General features: G+C 33.9%; 2 protein-coding genes across 3 annotated transcripts; both read right to left on the bottom strand.

Annotated features, from left to right (window-relative positions):
* Positions 1–4,348: 4,348 nt before the first annotated feature.
* LOC114265879 (vesicle-associated membrane protein 721) lies at positions 4,349–10,798 on the bottom strand. Its single transcript, XM_028206713.2, has 5 exons — positions 9,345–10,798; positions 7,003–7,144; positions 6,802–6,922; positions 4,915–4,977; positions 4,349–4,712 (listed from the first exon to the last, which is right to left on the bottom strand). Exons 1-5 carry the CDS (start codon positions 9,532–9,534, stop codon positions 4,563–4,565), a joined length of 666 nt encoding a protein of 221 aa, XP_028062514.2. The 5' UTR covers positions 9,535–10,798; the 3' UTR covers positions 4,349–4,562.
* Positions 10,799–11,087: 289 nt separating this feature from the next.
* LOC114265880 (pentatricopeptide repeat-containing protein At4g14850) lies at positions 11,088–17,907 on the bottom strand. Of its 2 annotated transcripts, XM_028206715.2 has the most exons (3): positions 17,631–17,907; positions 16,287–16,344; positions 11,088–14,125 (listed from the first exon to the last, which is right to left on the bottom strand). In XM_028206715.2, the coding sequence occupies exon 3, from the start codon at positions 14,069–14,071 to the stop codon at positions 11,246–11,248; it is 2,826 nt and encodes a 941-aa protein (XP_028062516.2). In that variant the 5' UTR covers positions 14,072–14,125; positions 16,287–16,344; positions 17,631–17,907; the 3' UTR covers positions 11,088–11,245. The 2 variants fall into 2 exon arrangements, with proteins under 2 accessions (XP_028062516.2, XP_028062515.2); XM_028206714.2 differs by lacking the exon at positions 16,287–16,344 and having other exon boundaries at positions 17,631–17,892.
* Positions 17,908–19,825: the final 1,918 nt, after the last annotated feature.

Below are 19,825 nucleotides of genomic sequence, written 5' to 3'. Positions count from 1 at the left end.
TCGCTAGGGACAAAGCCAACACTATGAAAATGGAGGGGGCAGATTAAGCATGGATATGCATGATGTTTATTGCTTGTTCGCGATATGCATGACCCAATTAATAGACGAATGGTGGGTCGACCCAGTACTTGTATTTTGGTCTATTTTGATTAGATTTTTGTACTTTTGTGTCCTTAGATATATTGAGTTATTTCACGATTCTAAGGTTAAGATTTATTATGATCTTGTCGACTAGGATTTGTTAATGAGAGTTGACAGAGTAAAACTCAATCGTCGTTCTTTGAATATCCTAATGAGATACAATTCCAAACTTAAAAGATAAGTATTTTGGCTTTATTACAATACAAAGGACATTCTAACTAGATAAAGTTAATGTAGGCACTAGAAGTATTCCTTGAAAATGAAAGACCCTTTCTTTGAGGAAAAAAAAATTAATATAAGCACACAAGACTTGTTCATTTGCCTAATTTTCTTAACTATATTCAATGCCAAAACATAGGCTTAAAGTCCATGACATTCAACATCCTTTGAAATTGAAATGTGCTTTTCTCATTTTCATATTGACCCATGAAGGCCAAGCCCTATCATATTAATATTATTATAACCTTGTTCATTCATCATTTTGCGAAGAATGAGGTCATCGTGTCGTCACACAATGGTTCAAAGAACAGTCGATCTATGAACTTAGAAATCGGACATAGAATTCATATGAATGAACATGATTTAATTATATTTGTTGGAGGCCCACTTTTCAAGGAGGCAAATTAGACCAATCTTTTGATGATAATTGCCAAAATTACAACCAACCTTATTAGTATGAAAAAATTGTACCAATGACATTATACTCATGCTGATTAGTCAATTGGATGAAATTTGATAATATTATCAAAAGAGTTACCATCAAAGAGCCAAATGCATCACATCCATAACCTAAAACACTCTTAACAAATCAGAAAGTGATATGAATGGTCACGACTATTTGAATACTAGTATTGCTTGTCATTGATGATAAATGCATGCGTAGGGTTTTTATTTTTTGTTTTTTTGACAAAGCAAATTTAGAAACGTATTTGTTTGTCTAATCATATCTCTAAAATAGTTAACCACTTAACCAGTTGAAGAGGCTAAATCATAGAAGGCTAACAAAACATAACTAAAAGCATCAATTCAACTAGACTATTAAAGATATACTTTAAACTCAACTAATAACAAGTTAACTTGAGTTGGAATAAAATCTTGGTAGACTAGTACCAATATTTTTACTTTTATTTTTTCAAAATGAAACCATAATGCGATTAAACTTTAGTACAACCAAGACGAGTGAACTTGGGACATTGATTCTTCCCAATAACCATTATTTATGTAACTAAAACTTCATCCCAAATGTGCCAGATTGTTCCCACTTATTTCAAGTTAAAAAATGTATATCACACTGTTTCTCTTTTAGCTAAACTTAGTAAATTGCATTTGATGATTAACCCAGCGCAATACCTTGAGGCTTCTGCGTCGAACAAATTCAGAGGTCCATTGGCTCGAAATGGAATAATATTTTTGTCCGTACCTATTTTACTTCATCTCATGAACTACTCCTTTATCAACATCAAAGACAACAATTTTCAATTTTTTGGATCGATTTAGGATTTGTCATTGCTCATCAGTCATTTGCGGGGAGAATTTCCTGGTTGAATACAATTGAACCAATATGAAGACTGCCCCCTTGTATATCACTAATTGTGAGTTTTTTCATTATATCCCACTGGTCTCCGTTATAAGTAACATCAACTTCTAATTTGTTACTATTTTCACCACTTCCATTCACATTCACAATACTTTGAAATTCAAGCAACCTAGTCTTTCTGGATGTACCATAGAGGAAATTTGAGGCAAATTCAGAATTACGTCCTGAAGGGGCAACAAATAAAACGGGTCAGATCCAAGCCTTGGGCCGGTCCAATTCACTAAGCCCAAACCCAAGTGGATCAAGCGAATGTGTGGGCCAGTCAATTGAGCCCATCTCCATGAAAAACAGTCTTCCCAAGTCCTCAAGCACTTGGGCCCAACTCACAGTGGAAAGGCCAATTCAGCTGCAATGCTAGGCTGGGCCGAGCTGCTGAACTTAATCTGTGGACCGAACTGATGGGCCGAACCCATCATCAGAATCAAAGTGGGTTGAGCCCACACAAAAACATCTAAATGGGCCAGCCCATCTCTACAAGCAGTCTTACGAAAGGCTGAGCCGAGGCACAACGGTACCGAGCTGAGGAAACATCTCAAACAATGGAAGCTATGAACACATGCATGTCCAGGCTGCTACCTCAATTGGTCCCTTCCCCCTAGAATCACGAAAGCAGTTAGCACAGGGAATGTGATCTATTATATGCATGGTTACAATGAGCACATGCATCCATTGTCAACTACCTTGAGGTTCCCCACCTTGAGCAATGTTAAGGGAAGCCTTAAAGCACCAAAGCTCCATGAAACCATTTTGGGCAACAAGCAAAGTCTTCTATATAAAGCCTCACTCTCTTCACATTAAAGGTATCTAATCCAATCTCATCTCATAACAACTCTACTCATTTAAACATAACTGAATACACTCTTTCCTTTCCTCTCTCTACACCTAGAGAGAGTTCTTTATCTTCTCCGATCATTCATTCCCACACTGGAGGGGTTTTCCAACCAACCTCGGTCAGGCAGCTCTAAAGGTGTTCTGTGTTGCATGACCTCAATTTCTAGGTAGTCCATTCAGTCGCAGAGCTCCGATCCACTTTCATCTAGTGCTAGTTTCAGTACGCACACATCCTATTAGATTTGTAGACGCTCATAGGCCGTTTCAAACGAGCATACCTTGCTATGAACTCACTATCCGAATCACTTTGGTCAGCATGAATGCTCATAGGCCTTCTCAACAGAGTGTACCTTGCTATGAACTCACCATCGGAACCACTTTGGTCAGCATGAATGACAATTGCAGATAACATTGTCAACACCGCCACTGTTACCATATTTCTTACACTATTTTATGCCATCTGTGTGAGAAACATGAAACACACCCTCAATCCTCAAAAAATTTATACCCCTTCAATATTCATTCAAGCAAGAATAGACATTAATTGGGTGTTGATATCTGACCATAGGATTGAAGATGTATGAATTTAGTGTCATGTAAAAATAAATTATGTAAAATCAATTTTTCTATCATTAATTTTTGTTTATCCCCTTTGTCCTTATGGGATCTAAACTTCAATTAAGTTAGAATGGACATTAATTGAATTCTCATCTCTTAGGTAATGGTAGAATATGGCAATAATTGATTAGCCTATTTGAAAGAGATTGCCTTTGTTAGTGTGATTACCATAATCTAGAGTTTTTTTTTTTTTTTTACAATTTTAACCTTAATATTTTCTTTTTTCTTATTCCAAGAATGTTAACTTCACACTCATACCGACACTTGTCCCCGTTTATTTTTACACGTCTTATTTTTTATTAAATTAATTATATTTTTAGTTCTCAAAATATGAGCCTTTTTTGTCATTTAGTTTTCAAAATTTAAATTGCATCAATTTAATTCCCAATATATAAAAGTGTTTCAGTTTGGTCCCCTGCTATGTTATGTACATAAAATATAGCTGATCAAAAGAAATGTAACATAAAATTCCATGGTATAAAACTAATGATCTATCTAATCTTTTGTTTTTTCAATGCATATTCCATACGTTAGCCAAGAAATGAGCACTCAATTTATGTCCATTGTTTAACTGAAATTCTGGGACTAATAATAAGGAAAAGGGGATAAGAACTCAATCAAAGACTTGCTTTTGCATAAATGCATTTGCACCTTCCATTCAATATCCAATTTATTGAATGTTTCAACTTTCAAACAAGATTTTTTTTTTTTTTTTTTTTTTTTTTTTTTATGAGCGAGGGGCGGGGGTTTAAAACAGAATGAGAGTTATGTCAACAATAGTGGTGTTTGCTACCGTAGCTATTAACCCCATCTCTATTACTTTCAGAAAGACACGTGGACCGATATAAAAGGGGGGTAGTCTCTGTATCATTGACACAAAATTCATGTCCATTTATGATAAAAATGAGTAAGGATTGAGAACAAAATCCTAGACCCAAAAAAAAAAAAATGAACGTCAAACTGTATGATACACAATGTGTTAACGATGGCACAAAGGTGACCAGGTATTGAAAATAATATGCCCTCGAAGGCCAGTGGAACACTCACTTTGTTCGAGAGAGCCGCCTAAGGGTAAATGACACAATTGGGTTGCGATACAGCATCAGACAATCCCTCTTGCTCACAAAGGTTTAAAAATCGAGCTTTACCCTTTCAAACACATGATACAATAAAAATATTTTTCATAGGCTGTTTTACAGCAAAATTAGTTTTCTTTGGTTCAATATAATGGTGTAATTGATCGATTGGTAAACTACATACACAAATCACAACCACATTTCTTTTCAGATATATTATATATAATTGCAAAAGGCCAGGGTAGACCAGCACAAAACATCTTTCTTCCAAATGTGTAGTGTTCGGAGGAAGGCGATGATCACTTACCACAGTTGAACCCGTGGCAAACCGAAAGGACTATGATGAGGATCAAGGCTATCAGAATTCCAAGAACAATCAGCTTGATCTTCATGTTTTGCAGCCACATCTTCCTCCGCATTTTTGTTCCTGTGCTCCGGAAGTCCTGTGCCTGTCCAAGTACAAAATGAGAAGACGCAAACACTCTAAGAAGCATGGACACGGACATGTGACACGACATGGATAAAAACACTCAAATTTTAAAAAAATGCAGAACACAACAAGTGGAGAAGAAGACAATTGATGTGCTAGGGGTTCGCACAATTGTAACAAAACACTACACTAAACAAACCCACAGAGAGAGGATGACTTACCTGCTGATGAAGGTTCTCAGTCTTATCCACCAAAAGCTCTATCTTTTCCCCACGATCCAGAACCTAAATTATAAAACAAAATAAGCATCAATGCATCAGAACTAATCTGAGGGAATTTCCTTGAAAAAGGGAAGGCATTATGCACAAATATTTTTCCATGTCCCTATATCCTTGGAATGGGAACAGATGAATCGAACACTTGGACACTGATCACCAAGTCATCTAACATAGATCACCATTGAGGTTTACGGGCACTTCCAGTAGTAAAAAGATGATGAAACTGAGATAAGACAGAGATTTTTAACTAGGGATCGCAACAGGGAGGGGTGGCCGGATTAATTTTGGCATATTAGGAATTGCAGTATTAATAAATAAATAAAAAAAGAGACATAATATGGTTTATTATAGATAATGTTTTATGAGTGAAAAGATGTAAAATAAGAAATCAAGATGTTGAAATGAATGTCAAGTGTCATATTTTAGTTAATATATTAAGAAAATTAAATTATATATTATATACCAATAAAATAAATATATTTAATAAATATAATCAGGACTAGGGCTGGGGCTGGGTAGAACGGGGGATGCAAGTGTAGCCAATCCCTAGTTTTAACCCACTAAAGAAGGAATGATTCATCAATTCCACGAAGAAAAGAATAAGAACAGCATAAAAGCGGGAGGGGAAATCAAACAAAACAAATTATTAGCACCAAACATAACCATCACTAACTTGTATTGTCCATATTATGCTTTCATCATGCAAGCACTCTTGTAAGTGATTTAAAACCATAACACATTTTAATGAGCAAATGTTTGGTATATCATGTGCTCATATTCAGACCAAAACAGTTCCATTCTGAAAAAATCATTGCGCAAGTTTGTGTGCATGACAGCCTGTGGGTAGGTCAGGGGAAACATAGAAAAACGCCTAAAGTTTTCATCAAGGCTACTAGAACAAGGAACAACTTCATGCATCACTTTTGTTGACATAACAAAGCATATTCATCAAACAAGTTATTTGCTAAAGTTCTGCTCAATTTCAAAATTGAAGAACACGACAATATTTTACTTACCAAGCATTGTGCAAGTCAGCTTCACAGAGATTTTGAAAGAGCAAATCACTCAGGCTTAGGCCTCAATGCCTATATGTATGCTCATATTAAAGAGTTATGCGCCCCTAGTACATGATGGATGCCTTCGCTTTTTACAACTTTGTGTATGATTAATTATAAAAATGCAAGTAATTTTTCAGGCACAAATTATTCTCCATATTAGAATAAAAAATATATTCTAAGACTTGGACTTCGAATTACATCAATGCTCATCCAGAAAAGGTCAAACAAAAAACTGTACCAATCTTCATAACCTAAATGTGATTTTACTTAGATGCAAACTTAGCGTCAAGAGACGTGTATTGCATTTGATGCATGCACCTCTTAGAAAAAACAGATCAATTTCTCTCTTTTTTCAATATTCAACTTGGGTTTTAATATTATATAGTTAACATACATAGTGATTCAACCTTTGCTTTGAATTAAATAAAGAAATGGAGTTTCCAATTTGACACCTTCAAATATAATGGTTATAACAATTTGTGACCAAGAAAAAGTCGTCTGACATTCACTATAAAATATCATGCAAACCTCAAATCCTCAATAAGATGGTTGAATCATATTCTCATTATATCTTAGACCAAGAAATACATAATCAAATGAATTACATATTCCACAACTATTGCTAATTATTTATTAATTCCTACATCTTTCAATAATTGATCAATGCCTAAAACACTAAAATATGATGTCTCGAGGCCATAAACTCATATAGTTTGATTGCATGTGTTTCAATATGCAAAAGAGCGCACAAACCAACTTATCACCTCCATACCTTCTCAATATTCTCCATCATAACACCTTTGACTTCTGAGACTTGAGCCTTCACCTTTGAAAGTTTGCTTATCTCTTCAGGATGATCAACACAGTACTGCATATGCTCCTTTAATTTTGATCTGCAAGGAAATCATGACCCGTTAATTATAATGTGACAAGATCTGCCTTCCTTATTATGGTCTTAATGAAACTAGAATACCCAAATTCCTTGTTTAGGCTATTTGCAGTAGCCGTCGCAGCCTTTCCACCTCCATATCTTGATACAAAGTCATCCTTGACACGTTCTAGAAAAGCCATAGGAATCTGTCTTCCAACTGACTCATCTGCCACTACACAATATGCTGCAACATCAAAGAATCATTTATTTGCAATCAGATAGTGAGTGCCACCTCTCTAGTCAGTAAATTGATGCAAAAGAAATTAAAGCTTCCAAACTTTACTGTACACAATTTCTATTACGCTATTAGAGTTTTGTGCATGCAAGTTTCCTCAAATTTGATCGCGACAGTTTAAGAACGGCTGTTTAATTTTCCATGATTTGCTTTACAACTATTATCTTTGAAAACTCCATTACTCCGTACAATTTATCGAATACTTATCGAGTCTCTCCATTTGCATTTGGTCCCCATTTGCATTCTTTCTCTCATTTGCATTCTCTCTTCTCTCTACGTATGGATGCTTGCATCTTCAATTGCAAGACGGGATTGTACACAAAGGAGGGTGTTGGATAACTTTATACATTGTAGGACTCATTTCCTAACAATTTAAGCTTTGGGGAATTTCTAACACATCATATACATATCCCCAAACAAATAAATAAATAAATATAATTTTTCCCTCTAAAAATCCTTCCATTATAAGGTTGACCTTCCAATCAAAAACATGTTATCGCAACAACAAACACATGACCGATGGTTGAGTGGCAATAGAATTTAAGATATTTGACTTAGCAGCCCAAACAAACATAAAATGTATCTAATTCAAGGGAAACACTTTCTTCTTCCTCTTCTTTTTCCTTTGAAAAGTATCATAATATATTTTTTTTTTTATCAAAATTATAAATTGTCCTAAAACAACATCGATTTATTTGAATTCTTGTTGACATGAAAGAAGTTCTAAGGTATATTGAGCTGTTCTGGTTTTTCAAGGGAATGGGGGTGGAGAAAGGGGTATTCAACTCAAGTAATCCAATATTTAGGCCCATTCTAGTGCATACTTCATTTCTCTCACATCCCCAATAATGTGAACTATAAAATTTCATATCTTCAACTTCTTTATGTTTCCCACATATTATTGACATTGAAATATGGAGCCCATATCAAGTAAAGGCAGTTACTTTTCTGCAAAGAACATCTCTTATGAATGCAAATAAACCAAAGGAAAGGAACAGAATTTAACAATTTCCAGTATTAATTTCCTCAAAAGAAAAATCAAGTATTAAAGAACAGTCTAACAAGTATTGTAAAAAAAATTTGCCTGAAACTCTCACTTCCAAAGAAACCAAACGTAAGAAAAATATCAACATAAAATTTTTCTTCGTTCGAAAAAAATAACATTAGTTATCCATCAGCAACAAACCCAAATCCACACAAAACCATTAAGATGTCCAACCATTAAAGGAAATGTCACAGCTCATAGTAATAATTACCCAATGCTACATAATCTTTATATTTTTGTTTTCCTGGAATTTAAATCTAAACTCAATCAGCTCAACTATTTTATTTTAGTCTCTTACACTTTCTCAACAGCCAAACCAAGCCTCAAAGAATTATACCCAATGCCAACCACCACATTCATACCATACCAAAACAAACAATATCGTCAAAATCAAAACACACAAGTGACAAACAATCGCAACTTACGGAGAAACTCAATTTGATGTTCCCTCTGTTTCTGATTCACAAAAATTAATAACAAGATACCTAAAATCAAACTCATTGCAATGGAACAAAATGTTATATAATCTTATTTGTTGTTTCCTGAAATTAAGAACCTTATACAAAATATTTGAGTTTTATCTTCTTGTTTATGGGATCATATATATACTATTCTATTTTATATCTATCCATACTATATAAAAAGTGAAGCATGGAGATATTGTAGATGTCACGCATTTTCTATTTCGAAAATGCCCATAACAGTCTAAAAACTATCACTGTGAAAAACTTATTAAAATCTTCAAAATTCAACTATTCATTGTCTCACATGCATTTGCACAGGCATAGTGTGTGTACCAGCCGTTAGTACATACATATATACTGCTATAATGAAATATGATAAGCAGATATTGTCTCCAAACTCATCTAAACAGTAAGGCAAAACATCAAAGCAGAGAAAAGTACTATCATCTTAGCCAAACAGACTCACTTAATCATTCACTATTTCATTTACTGTAAAGTAAAATATAAAAACATAATCAAACCAATAATTAATTAAAAATCCAGCAAATTAGTTTCCTTTTTATGTTCCTAAGATTTTCTCATTAACCAAACAGATCGAAGATAAAACGAAACGAGAAAAAAACAAGAGGAGAGGACTCACTGAAGCCGTCATCGACGAGGTAGTTGAAGGTGTGGCCATCGCAGTTGTAAGTGAACTTGTTGTTGGTGGTGGGAAGCTTCTGGAGACACTGCAACGCTATGGAATTGAAATTTCCACTGAATTCCGTGAATTCAGACACAACCACCGTCCCTCGGGCTACGAAAGCGTAGATCAGTGATTTCTGACCCATCTTCTTCACTTCACTTCACTTTCTCGGGAAAATTTCTACTCTAATTTTCTCACAGATCTGCTTTATATATATATATATATATACACATATACCTTCAATGGTTTATCAAAATCTCTCTCTCTCTCCTCTTTTGCTTTTCTAGAGAGAGAGAGAGTAAAGGTAGTAGGGGGTTGGGGAATGCTTAAATGAGTTGTTAAGGAGAGTTATTTGGGAGAAGAAAAGTAAAGAAAAAGCAAAAGTTCCATAAGCTTCTAACTTTAATCTTTTATAAATTATATTGGAGTGCTTTGTGAAGATTACTTTAACTTTTTTTTCTTTTTAAGTTTACAAGTTATTTTTATCTAATATGTTATAAATAGAAATTGTATCAAATAATTTTATATAAGCTCTTAAATTAAAATTAATTATAATCATCTGTTAAAATTTGTACCAAAAAAGCCTAATTGATTTCTCTTAAAGTTTAATAAAAATATAATAAGTTTCATAATTTTAATATAATTATATTGAGTTATCTAAATATTTTAATTCGTGTAACACATAATCATCTTTTCAACAATCATCTATTAATTATATGGATGAATTAGTTTTAGTTCATTTAATCTTATTAAAAAAAATTCAAATTAATTATGTTAAGATTATAGAATATTTTTTTCATATATGTAAGTGGTGAGTGTAATTTACCCTTAATTTCTTCTTTTTATTTTTTTTGGATTTGATAGCTCCATGGTTCTTCTAAAAAAATATCCCCCCCAAAAAAAAAATGTACCTAAAAAAGTTACAAAATTATATATATATTTGGGTTATTTAAGTAAATAAACTTGGCACTAAATTTTATTATTGAGAAAATTACAAAATAATAATAATAATAATAAATTCCGATTTGAGTCTTATAACAAACCAAATTTTGAGTTTTTAATTTTATTAATTTAAATTCTAAACTTTTTTATTTAATTTCAATTTAAATCATTTATCTATTTTTACTAAATAAAATCAATAGAAAAATAGATTTTTTAGTTATTGAACTCAATAAAAATAATATTTTATATATATTCATATTGAATTTAATAAATAAAATGTTTTTTTTTTTTTTATCAAAACAAATGGGAAAGCTCAAAGTGCAACAACAGAATAATAACAAACCACTTGACAACAATCTCTTCTCTATAAGCATTCTCAATTAAAAGCACTTTATTAGAAGACACTGCATCAGCAAACAGAGCCTTCATAAAATTGGAAAATGAACATCAATCACTTCCAGCCCCAGGCCACCTAAAAGCTCTTGTAAATTTTCCAAACTGAGTCATTTCTAGCACAATAATCATCAAAGAAGCATGTAAGAAAGCAATAGTGCAATCCAAAAACTTTCTGTCTAAGCAAACAGCACCTTTACCGAGCTGGAAAATGAACATGCGTGCCCCATGGCAGTGTCCTCAGACGTGCTCTTGTAAATTTTCCAAACAAACAGTCATTTCTAGCACAATAGGAAGTATAATCATGGAAGAAGCATGTAAGAAAGAGATTAACACATGCGAAAAAAAAGTAAAACAGTGTCATTTAATTTTGAATTTTTTCATTTCCTTAATCGATACATCAAAATAAAATACAAAATTCAGCCTACAAAGAATTGTGAGGGTGTAAAAATCATTCCTTTGTATGTCACAAAAAGAACTAGCAATTCCTCAAGAAAAATAGCACTAATCATCAACTAATACTACCAGTAATCCCCACAAGAACACAACCCATCTCTGAAATGGTGGAACCGATTGATGTCTCTAATAATGATCTCCCTAGAAACAATTTTACAAATGTACTTGAATGCAGTATGGCAATCCACACAGACTCGAAGGTTCTTCTTCACCCTAATGGGAGCTCCTGGCGGAGTGGCAATCAGCCCAAAAGCCACTGCAAGTTTCTCACTGTGGAAGGAAAGAAGAAGCTCTTTCTCGCTTCGCTTGACATCGTGGAGGTCAATCTCCACCATAGGGACATACCCAGCTTTATTCATCAAGTCCCTCAACTCATCAAGCTTTGCGTATATCTCTGCACTTCTAGAATGGTTTCTATCTCCGACTATAAATGTGTATATTTTGTCTTTCACCTCAATCCAACTTATCCCAGGTTCCTTCTTCACATTGCTTTCTTTCATCAGTCTTCTCACCTTCGCCACGTTTTCCCACATGCCAGCCGAGGCATAAATGTTTGCAAGAAGAACATGGGTACCAGATTTCTCTGGTTCAAGAGTGAAAAGCATCTCAGCCGCCCGTTGGCCAAGCTCAATATTCTTGTGAATTCTTGCTGCACCTAGAAGGCCCCCCCAAACAGAGGCATTGGCTTCGAATGGCATCTTACTTACAAGATCCATTGCTTCTTCCAGTTTCCCAGCTCGGCCAAGGAGATCAATCATACAAGCATAATGCTCTTGTGTGGGCTGAATCCCAAATAACTCTTTCATTGATTCAAAGTATCGTTTTGCTTCAGCTACCAATCCAGCATGATTGCACGCACAAAGTACACTAACCAAAGTCACATAATTGGGGGATATGCCATCTTTAAGCATCTCGTTGAATAAATTGAGGGCTTCTTTTCCATGCCCATGTTGAGCAAGTCCACCAATCATGGCAGACCATGAGACAATACCTCTCTCAGCTATCTCCGAGAAAGCACGACCAGCATCATCTACACTTCCACATTTGGCATACATGTTGACAAGAGAATTCCCTGCAAAAACATCTGACATGAATCCGAATTTCAAGATGTGAACGTGCATTTGTTTCCCCTGTTCATAAGCAGATAGATTTGCACAAGCATTTAGGAGAGAACTACAGACAAATGGATCTGGCTTGAGTTCCATATCATGCATCTTTAAGTAAAGCTTCAGTGCTTCTTCTCCTTGTCCATATTGAGCATAAGTTGTAATCATAGAAGTAAAAGATGCCAAATCTCCAAATGGGCATTCTTCAAAAACTTTTGCCGCGTATTCAACCTTGCCACATTTTCCATATGAATCAATGAGGCTGTTTACAACATAAATGTCAGATTGATGTCCTGATTTTACAGAAAGTGCATGAACTTGTCCACAAACATTGACAGCTTGCAAGCCAGCCGTGGAGTTGAGTATTGTAAGCAAAGTTGTTTGGTTGAATCCTATTCCATCCTTGTACATCTCAGTAAAAAGGGAAAGAGCCTCTACATCGTCCCCATTATGCAAGTGTCCAGAGATCATAGCATTCAATGCAATCAAGTCCTTCTCTGGCATAAAATTATAAACTGTCCTTGCATCCTTCATTAAATCACACTTGCAATACATGTCAATAAGGCCAACACTTACAAATGGATCCAATTTTACATCCATCTTCACCAATACAGAGTGTAACTCTCTGCCCAACTTTTGGAGTCCCAATCCAGCACAGGCTTTAAGAGCGCTTGACAAGGTGAACATATTTGGGCTGGCTCCTGACCTCTTCATCTGCCTCAGCAACTCCAAAGCCCATTCGAGATATTCATGAAGAACACAACCAGCAATAATAGCATTCCAAGAAACAATATCAGGTTCTGCAATTTCCTCAAAAACTACTGTTGCATCATCAAGACATCCACCTTTTGCATACATGTCAACAAGTGCATTTGCTGAGAATGGATCAGAATCATACCCAAGCTTTATTAAATGTCCATGAATTCTTTTCCCTTGATTGACATCCCCCAGCCCCGTGCAGGCATTCAATATACTAGACAAACTATACTCATCCGGGTTTATTCCGGTTAACACCATTTCTTGAAACAACCCCAGTGCTTCTGCAAAAAAATCACTCTGCACATAACAAGAAAACAACGCATTCCAAGAAACTACATTCCTTTCTGGAATCTCATCAAACAACCTCCTCGAATCCACAAACTCACCACATTTAGCATACATAACAACCAAAGTATTTGCAACGAAAACATCTGACTCAAACCCAGTAACAACCACAATCCCATGAATTTGCTTCCCTCGAATCAAATCTCTTGTAATTGAGCATGCCTTAAGTACACTCGGGAAAGTAAATTCATTACTCTTGACACCCAACAAGTGCATTTCATGGAAAGCCAAAAGGGCTTCATCAGCAAGCCCATTCTGAGCATACCCAGATATCAAAGCAGACCAAGAAATCAAATCTAGTTGTGGACTTTCATCGATCAGTTTACGAGCATAACCAAAAGCTCGACACTTTGAGTACAGATTAATCAGATGGTTCTGGAGCTTCGTGTCTTCATATAACCCGGTTTTGGTTAAGTGGGCATGGATTTGTAGCCCAGGACTAAGAGACTTGGTTTGGCAGCAAAGAGATAATAGCTTTGAATAGGAAATGGAGGTGGGTGCGAAGTAGCTACCTTCATTGAAGCTTAAACTAGCAGTGGCATTTTGGTCTCCACCAAACTTAGCAAAGGTTTGGATACGTTTAAAGTAGATAAAATGGGGGGACGGAATGAAGAGCTTAAGTGGAAGGTAAAGTAGTTGGTGAAGAGGTTTTGGGAGGGAATGTAATTGTCGAAGCTTCATTGTCCATTTGATCAATGATCTGCTCTTGGGTATTGTAGACTTCCTTGTAAGAACCTAATAGGATGGATCACAACCACCCAACACAAGTTAGTGAAGTTAACTCGTAAACTCCAATTGCCATGTCAGATGGGACCAATACAAATGCGGCCATGGCAAAATCTAGGCATGATATCAATAAGCCTATCAAACCTCAATTAACTAACAGTATTGCTCTGGGACCAAATTTGGGATACCATTTGATGTTTTACCAACCAATACATATCAAATGATACTAGAGTAGTCCCACCCAAGTGAAGAAGAGGATATGAATGCAATGATTTTAGGATGTGAATTTAACAGCTACTTTTTAATCAAATTTAGCAACTATCAATCTATGTACTTGAGGTATTGCATGTAGAATGGATTTAAGTAATTGCCCTAAAAATTAAAGAAAGAAAAAAAGGATTCAGAATTTAACACGTATCATTGATAATGATATAACATTATTAACATTTGGCGTGAATTGGAATCTTGCTACAATTGCAAATTAGATGTTGTTATCAAGAAAATGTTAGGATTCAAATCTCAAAGGTACAAACACCTCAAAGACAATAGGCTTTTGCACGCTCTTTGTGTTGTGATCAATTAATTTAAAACTTCAAAACATGGGAAGATATTATATCAAAGCGTGAATTCCTCCTTTTTCTTTAAACCTCTAGACCACCACAAGTGAAGATTAGGATATGAATAGAACATTTTTAGGATGTAAATTTAGCAACTACAAAAGGAATTTTTATTTCCTACTCCATTTCATTATAAATGAACCTCGAAAGGGAGGAGGGAAAACATCCTCTAGAAAGTAAAGGGAACTTGGAAGATTTCAATGCAAAGCGAATTATGATGAACACAAGAGAGGATCTAAAGCAGGGCAAAATCACAAGAAGGATAAGGATGGGTGTTTGATTGAGGATAGTAATTTACATAAGAGACCTGTTAGTGTTTTTTTCTTATAATCAAAATGAAAGAATTCAAGAGGCATCGGAAGGCTTGGGCTTTGGCTCCTCTATCTTTGATGTGGCTCATTTGGCTAGAGAGAAACCATTATATTTTCCGGGAGGTTGTGCGGTTTTTGTATTGGTTGGAATCAAGGTTTCTCCATGTTTTGTGCGGTTGAGTGTCTGGGCTGGCAGATCCAGATTTGTTTACCTTTTTGGACATTTTAGATGATGTGATTGGTTGATTTGATTAGTTTTCTTTGTTTTTGTGTGTGGTGCTCCTTTATTGGGAGTGTCGTCTTGTATTCTTTTGCATCTCCTTAATGCTTTAGTTTCTTATAATATTCTTATTTATCAAACAAAAAAAAAAAGAATTCAAGAGGCAGTTCAATGAGAAGAATCTGGATATCAATTCTGTTGTGGCTATTGGTAAGGCTAGCAGTGCTAAATGGAAATTGATATCAGAAGTTGAGAAAGCAACTTGTAAAATTGGGTGCAATATTGAAGTTTTTTGTAGTTTTGTGAGTGGATATTTTGTTTTATGGACTTGTAAAAGGGGTGCTGGTTTTTCCTTTGTAGTTCTTATTTTTCTCTTTCTTTTGATTGATTATATTGTATAAGGGTTGTGCCCCCTCAGCATGTTCTCTAATTCAATTTTATTTGTTGCTAATAAAAAACATTTTTAGTGTCTTAAATTACATGCAACATAATTGCCAATGCACACTAGAAGACAAATTTTAGACTACTTTTATAATGAATTGAAGTAGGAATAACAATTCACTAATTATTTTTAGCAATGATCTTTAATTAAATAGATTTGGGTACTAAGGCCAAGTTTGGCATGCTTGAAAAAAGATAAAAAGTCAAAAAGTTACTATCCTATTTAAGTCATATCATCTTATTTAAGTCACATCACCTCTCTAACACATCACTTCAAACCCAACCCAAACCCAACCCATATTTCATAAAAAGTTAAAAAGTACACTTATTTAGATCATCCCAAACAATCCCTAAATTTTGAATACCATCTCACCAATACATTGGTAATTTGATATATGACATGAAAGCTGGTGAAACATCAAATGGTATCCAATATCTAATACTGAAATTTGGTCCCGTAGCATTACTATTAATTAAATGAGATTTTATAGGCTTATTGATATTATACCCAGATGTTGTCATGTCAACATCTGTATGGATCCTAATTGACATGACAGTTGGAGTTTTCATTAAGTAAATACCTGTGTTTAAAAATTGTGATTCATTCCCATCATGTCCTTCCAAGAGAGTCTACAATACCTGAGAGCGAATTGCTTATCAAATGGACTATGACGCTTCGAGAGTTTTATTCCCTCTAAAAACCTCTTCACTAATCATTCAAGTTTAATGGTAAAATGGGAGCTACTACTCCATTAGTAATAAGTTCAGGAATCACTTTTTAGGGACAAAGTGCATTTTTTATTTTACAAGGGATAAATTCAAATTCTCACAAAACTACAAGGTACAAAGAGTAATTAATCCTTCTTCTTCTTGTTGTTATAATTATTATGCTGGCAAATTTATGAATATTTTGGAGGTTTCTATGGCAAGTGACCCCATGAGCCCAAAAACATATCCCCTTCAAGTTTGTGCATGATACTTTGTATATTCTTCAACTTGTCCCACTGTCAATCTCATTTTACAATTGGTTTACCAAATGAAAAATAATAATCACTTTTATGTAGAAGAATAAAGTCTACTTTTCTTATTGACATCAAAATAATAAAGGTCAAAAAAAAAAACTCCTATTTCATCCTTGTTAGGAACTTAGTACCCCATCCCATCTCCAAAAATAACTGAAATATATCGTTCAAATTCATTTTGAATGTCACCCACACCAAACCAAATTTGATTCCCCCCCCCCCCCCACACCCAGATGGTAAGGGGGTGTTCGGGCCAGTTTACACGCAGCTCGACTAATCTCCTCTCCGGTCCGGTCAAAGGCAGGCCATCCATGCCGGGACTAGGGAATTCACAAGAAATTTCTTTCTTGCGCCACAAGAATTGAACCCTGAACAATTGTGTAGGGAGAATACCCACCAACCATTCAAGGACAACCCTCAAGGTTCCAAATTTGAATTTATACCATACACTTTGGTACCCAATACTTTTCAGGACAATTAATGGGTGTGTAGCTTTCTAACCCACTAAAAGCTAAAAATTCAAATTTTATTCACTGTTCTTTTATTTTCTTAGCAACCAAACAAGGCTAACTAGGAGAAAAGAAAAAAAAAAACAAAATAAAATAAAAATGCAATCTTCAAATTTTATCAAATAAGAGTCTATAATATCTATACTATTATCTATATTACTGTTCTTTCAAATTAAACTGCTTTCTTTTTTTTTAGGTACATCGGAAAAATAAATTAAACTGCTTTCAATTAAGTGTTATGGTTATCAGATTCAATTACTTCAAATAACCTAAATTTCACACACCCAGTGTGTACTAATAATTAAAGCGAACAAACCAACAAATGAAAACAATAAAACCCTAGGAGATGCATAGATATATATATATATATATATATAATGTTGTATAAGCATACCCATTGGGAAGATTTCCGAATCGGATAATCTGTGTGCATTTACACTGGATGAGCCGATTGAGAAGAGATAAAGATTGATGTACGCGCAAAGCTCATCGCACGAATCTGCAAAACCCAAGCACTTTTGCGAAGATGAAAAACGATTTGATCAGAGAAAAGTTCCTGGAGATGGAGTTTACTTCCCTTCACTCTCTCTTTTCTTCCATCAGTCCAAATGAACTATTGCACTTCCCGGGTGAGAGAAAATAAATCATCTTGAATTGTACTTTTCATCCCCAGTTTAATTTAAATTTTACTTTCGTTTTTATTGTTTTAATTTATATAATTTAAGGCTTCGTTTGCGAGTTTTTGAAACTAAAAAAAAGTACAAAAATCAAAACTGATTAATAAGATAATAAAATAAAATATCATATTTAAATTATAATTATTTTATTTTTTTCACAAAAATAAAAATAAAAAAGACCCAAAAAAATTAATTCAAACGAACATTTTAGTCCCAAATTCAAAAAAATTTCAATTCAAAAAAATCAACTAAAATTTTTTTTGCCAAACGACATCTAAGTTCAATGTGAATTTAGTTTTTCAATATAAATCATAGTCAATTTTACTTAGATATACTAAACGGTGTAAAAAAAAAAGGCACAACTTTATATTTTTTTAAGTATAATAAAAAAAATGTCATAACTAAATATAATATAATGCATAACTAAAGAATTTATGAATCATAATTAAACTAATATCAAAAAAAATAATTAACACTATAGAAAAAAATTACATAATTAAAAGTGTATATGGTATATTATTTTGAAATGTGTGTACATTAGAAGTTTTTTATTTCTATATGCACACTTTTTTTGCTTGATTTGCTCTATATGCACACTTTAAGAGATGAACACATGTGAAAAAATTATTAATTTTAATGTCTAATTTAAATAGAATAATTAAATTAAAATTTAATTTAAAGTGTAATGATTAAATTATTTAAATTGAAAAATTAGCTTTTTGGATTATAACTTTTTAGATTATTAACTGAATTAAAATAAATTATAAATCTGCTTGGTGCATATTTTGAAGAAAAAAAAAATTGAATTTATTTGGTTAAATAAATTGTCACATACTTACCCAAAAATAAATTGTCACATAAATTTTTTATTGTATAAATATTCATATTATTCTGAGCCTTTAGTAATTTTGTAAATATAAAAATATCTTTAATTTGTAAATTCTTGTAGTCGAGACAAATCTAAAATTTGTAAAAATATATTTAAAATTGATAAAAAAAGTTTAAAAAAAAAAATGGTGATAACTATAAAGAAGGGAGGACATGAAGCATTAAAGATGGGGTCAATTTTTTTGAGGTTAAAATGACCATTTTATTTTATTTTTTATTTATTGAGTAAAAATTATATTTATAACAATTTAACCCTTTCTATTTGTAATTTGTCTCTATTCTCAAGCATAAGAGTTTTTTTTTTAATATTCTAAAAAAAGAAAAAACAATGTAGAGAATTGACCCCCTTTTCAAATTATTTGGAAAACTAAAATCGCATTTTGAAAATACGATTTTAAAATTGAAATTGCATTTTCAACATGCAATTTCACCTTGAAATCGCATGTTGAAAATATAATTTATAATGAGTTATTATATATTATATTTTCAACATGATAAAAGAGTCGTAGGATATTTAGGTGTCGTTTGGGAAGAGCTCATTTGGGCTCTTTTAACTCTTTGAGTCACAAAAGACAGAATAGGCTATTTGAGCCACAACAGACAAAACGTTCCATCTAACTCATAATCATTACACTCTTCTCTTACAAAAAAAGTCAAAAAAGCCAAAAAATCAAAAAGTCAAAAAGTCCTTCCCAAACAAAGTTTTTGAGCCCAGACTCAAATAACCAAAAAAACCAAAAAATCAAAAAGCCAACCAACTTCCTAAACAGAGGCTTAAACGATAAGGTAATCACTGGCCAATCCCATAGAAGGGATGGCCCCCTTTGCTCAACTTCCAGTACAAAAAAAGGTGATCCTAGGTCCATCATAACAAAAACAAAACAGCCCTCGACTTTGGGATGCCGACAGGAGAAAGGTGCCGTAGGGATTATCAAGAAAATAACCCTTCTTTTAGAGGGAGCTAACCGTACCCGTAGAGGGCCCTAACAGAGAATCCGGATCCTCGGCCGCCCTACCCAGCAGC

This window comes from Camellia sinensis, chromosome 9 (assembly GCF_055761805.1).
Source record: "Camellia sinensis isolate YWXY chromosome 9, ASM5576180v1, whole genome shotgun sequence".
NCBI classification, from domain to species: domain Eukaryota; kingdom Viridiplantae; phylum Streptophyta; class Magnoliopsida; order Ericales; family Theaceae; genus Camellia; species Camellia sinensis.
Note: the sequence above shows the minus strand (reverse complement) of the source record. Positions and strands in the feature narration are given on the sequence as shown.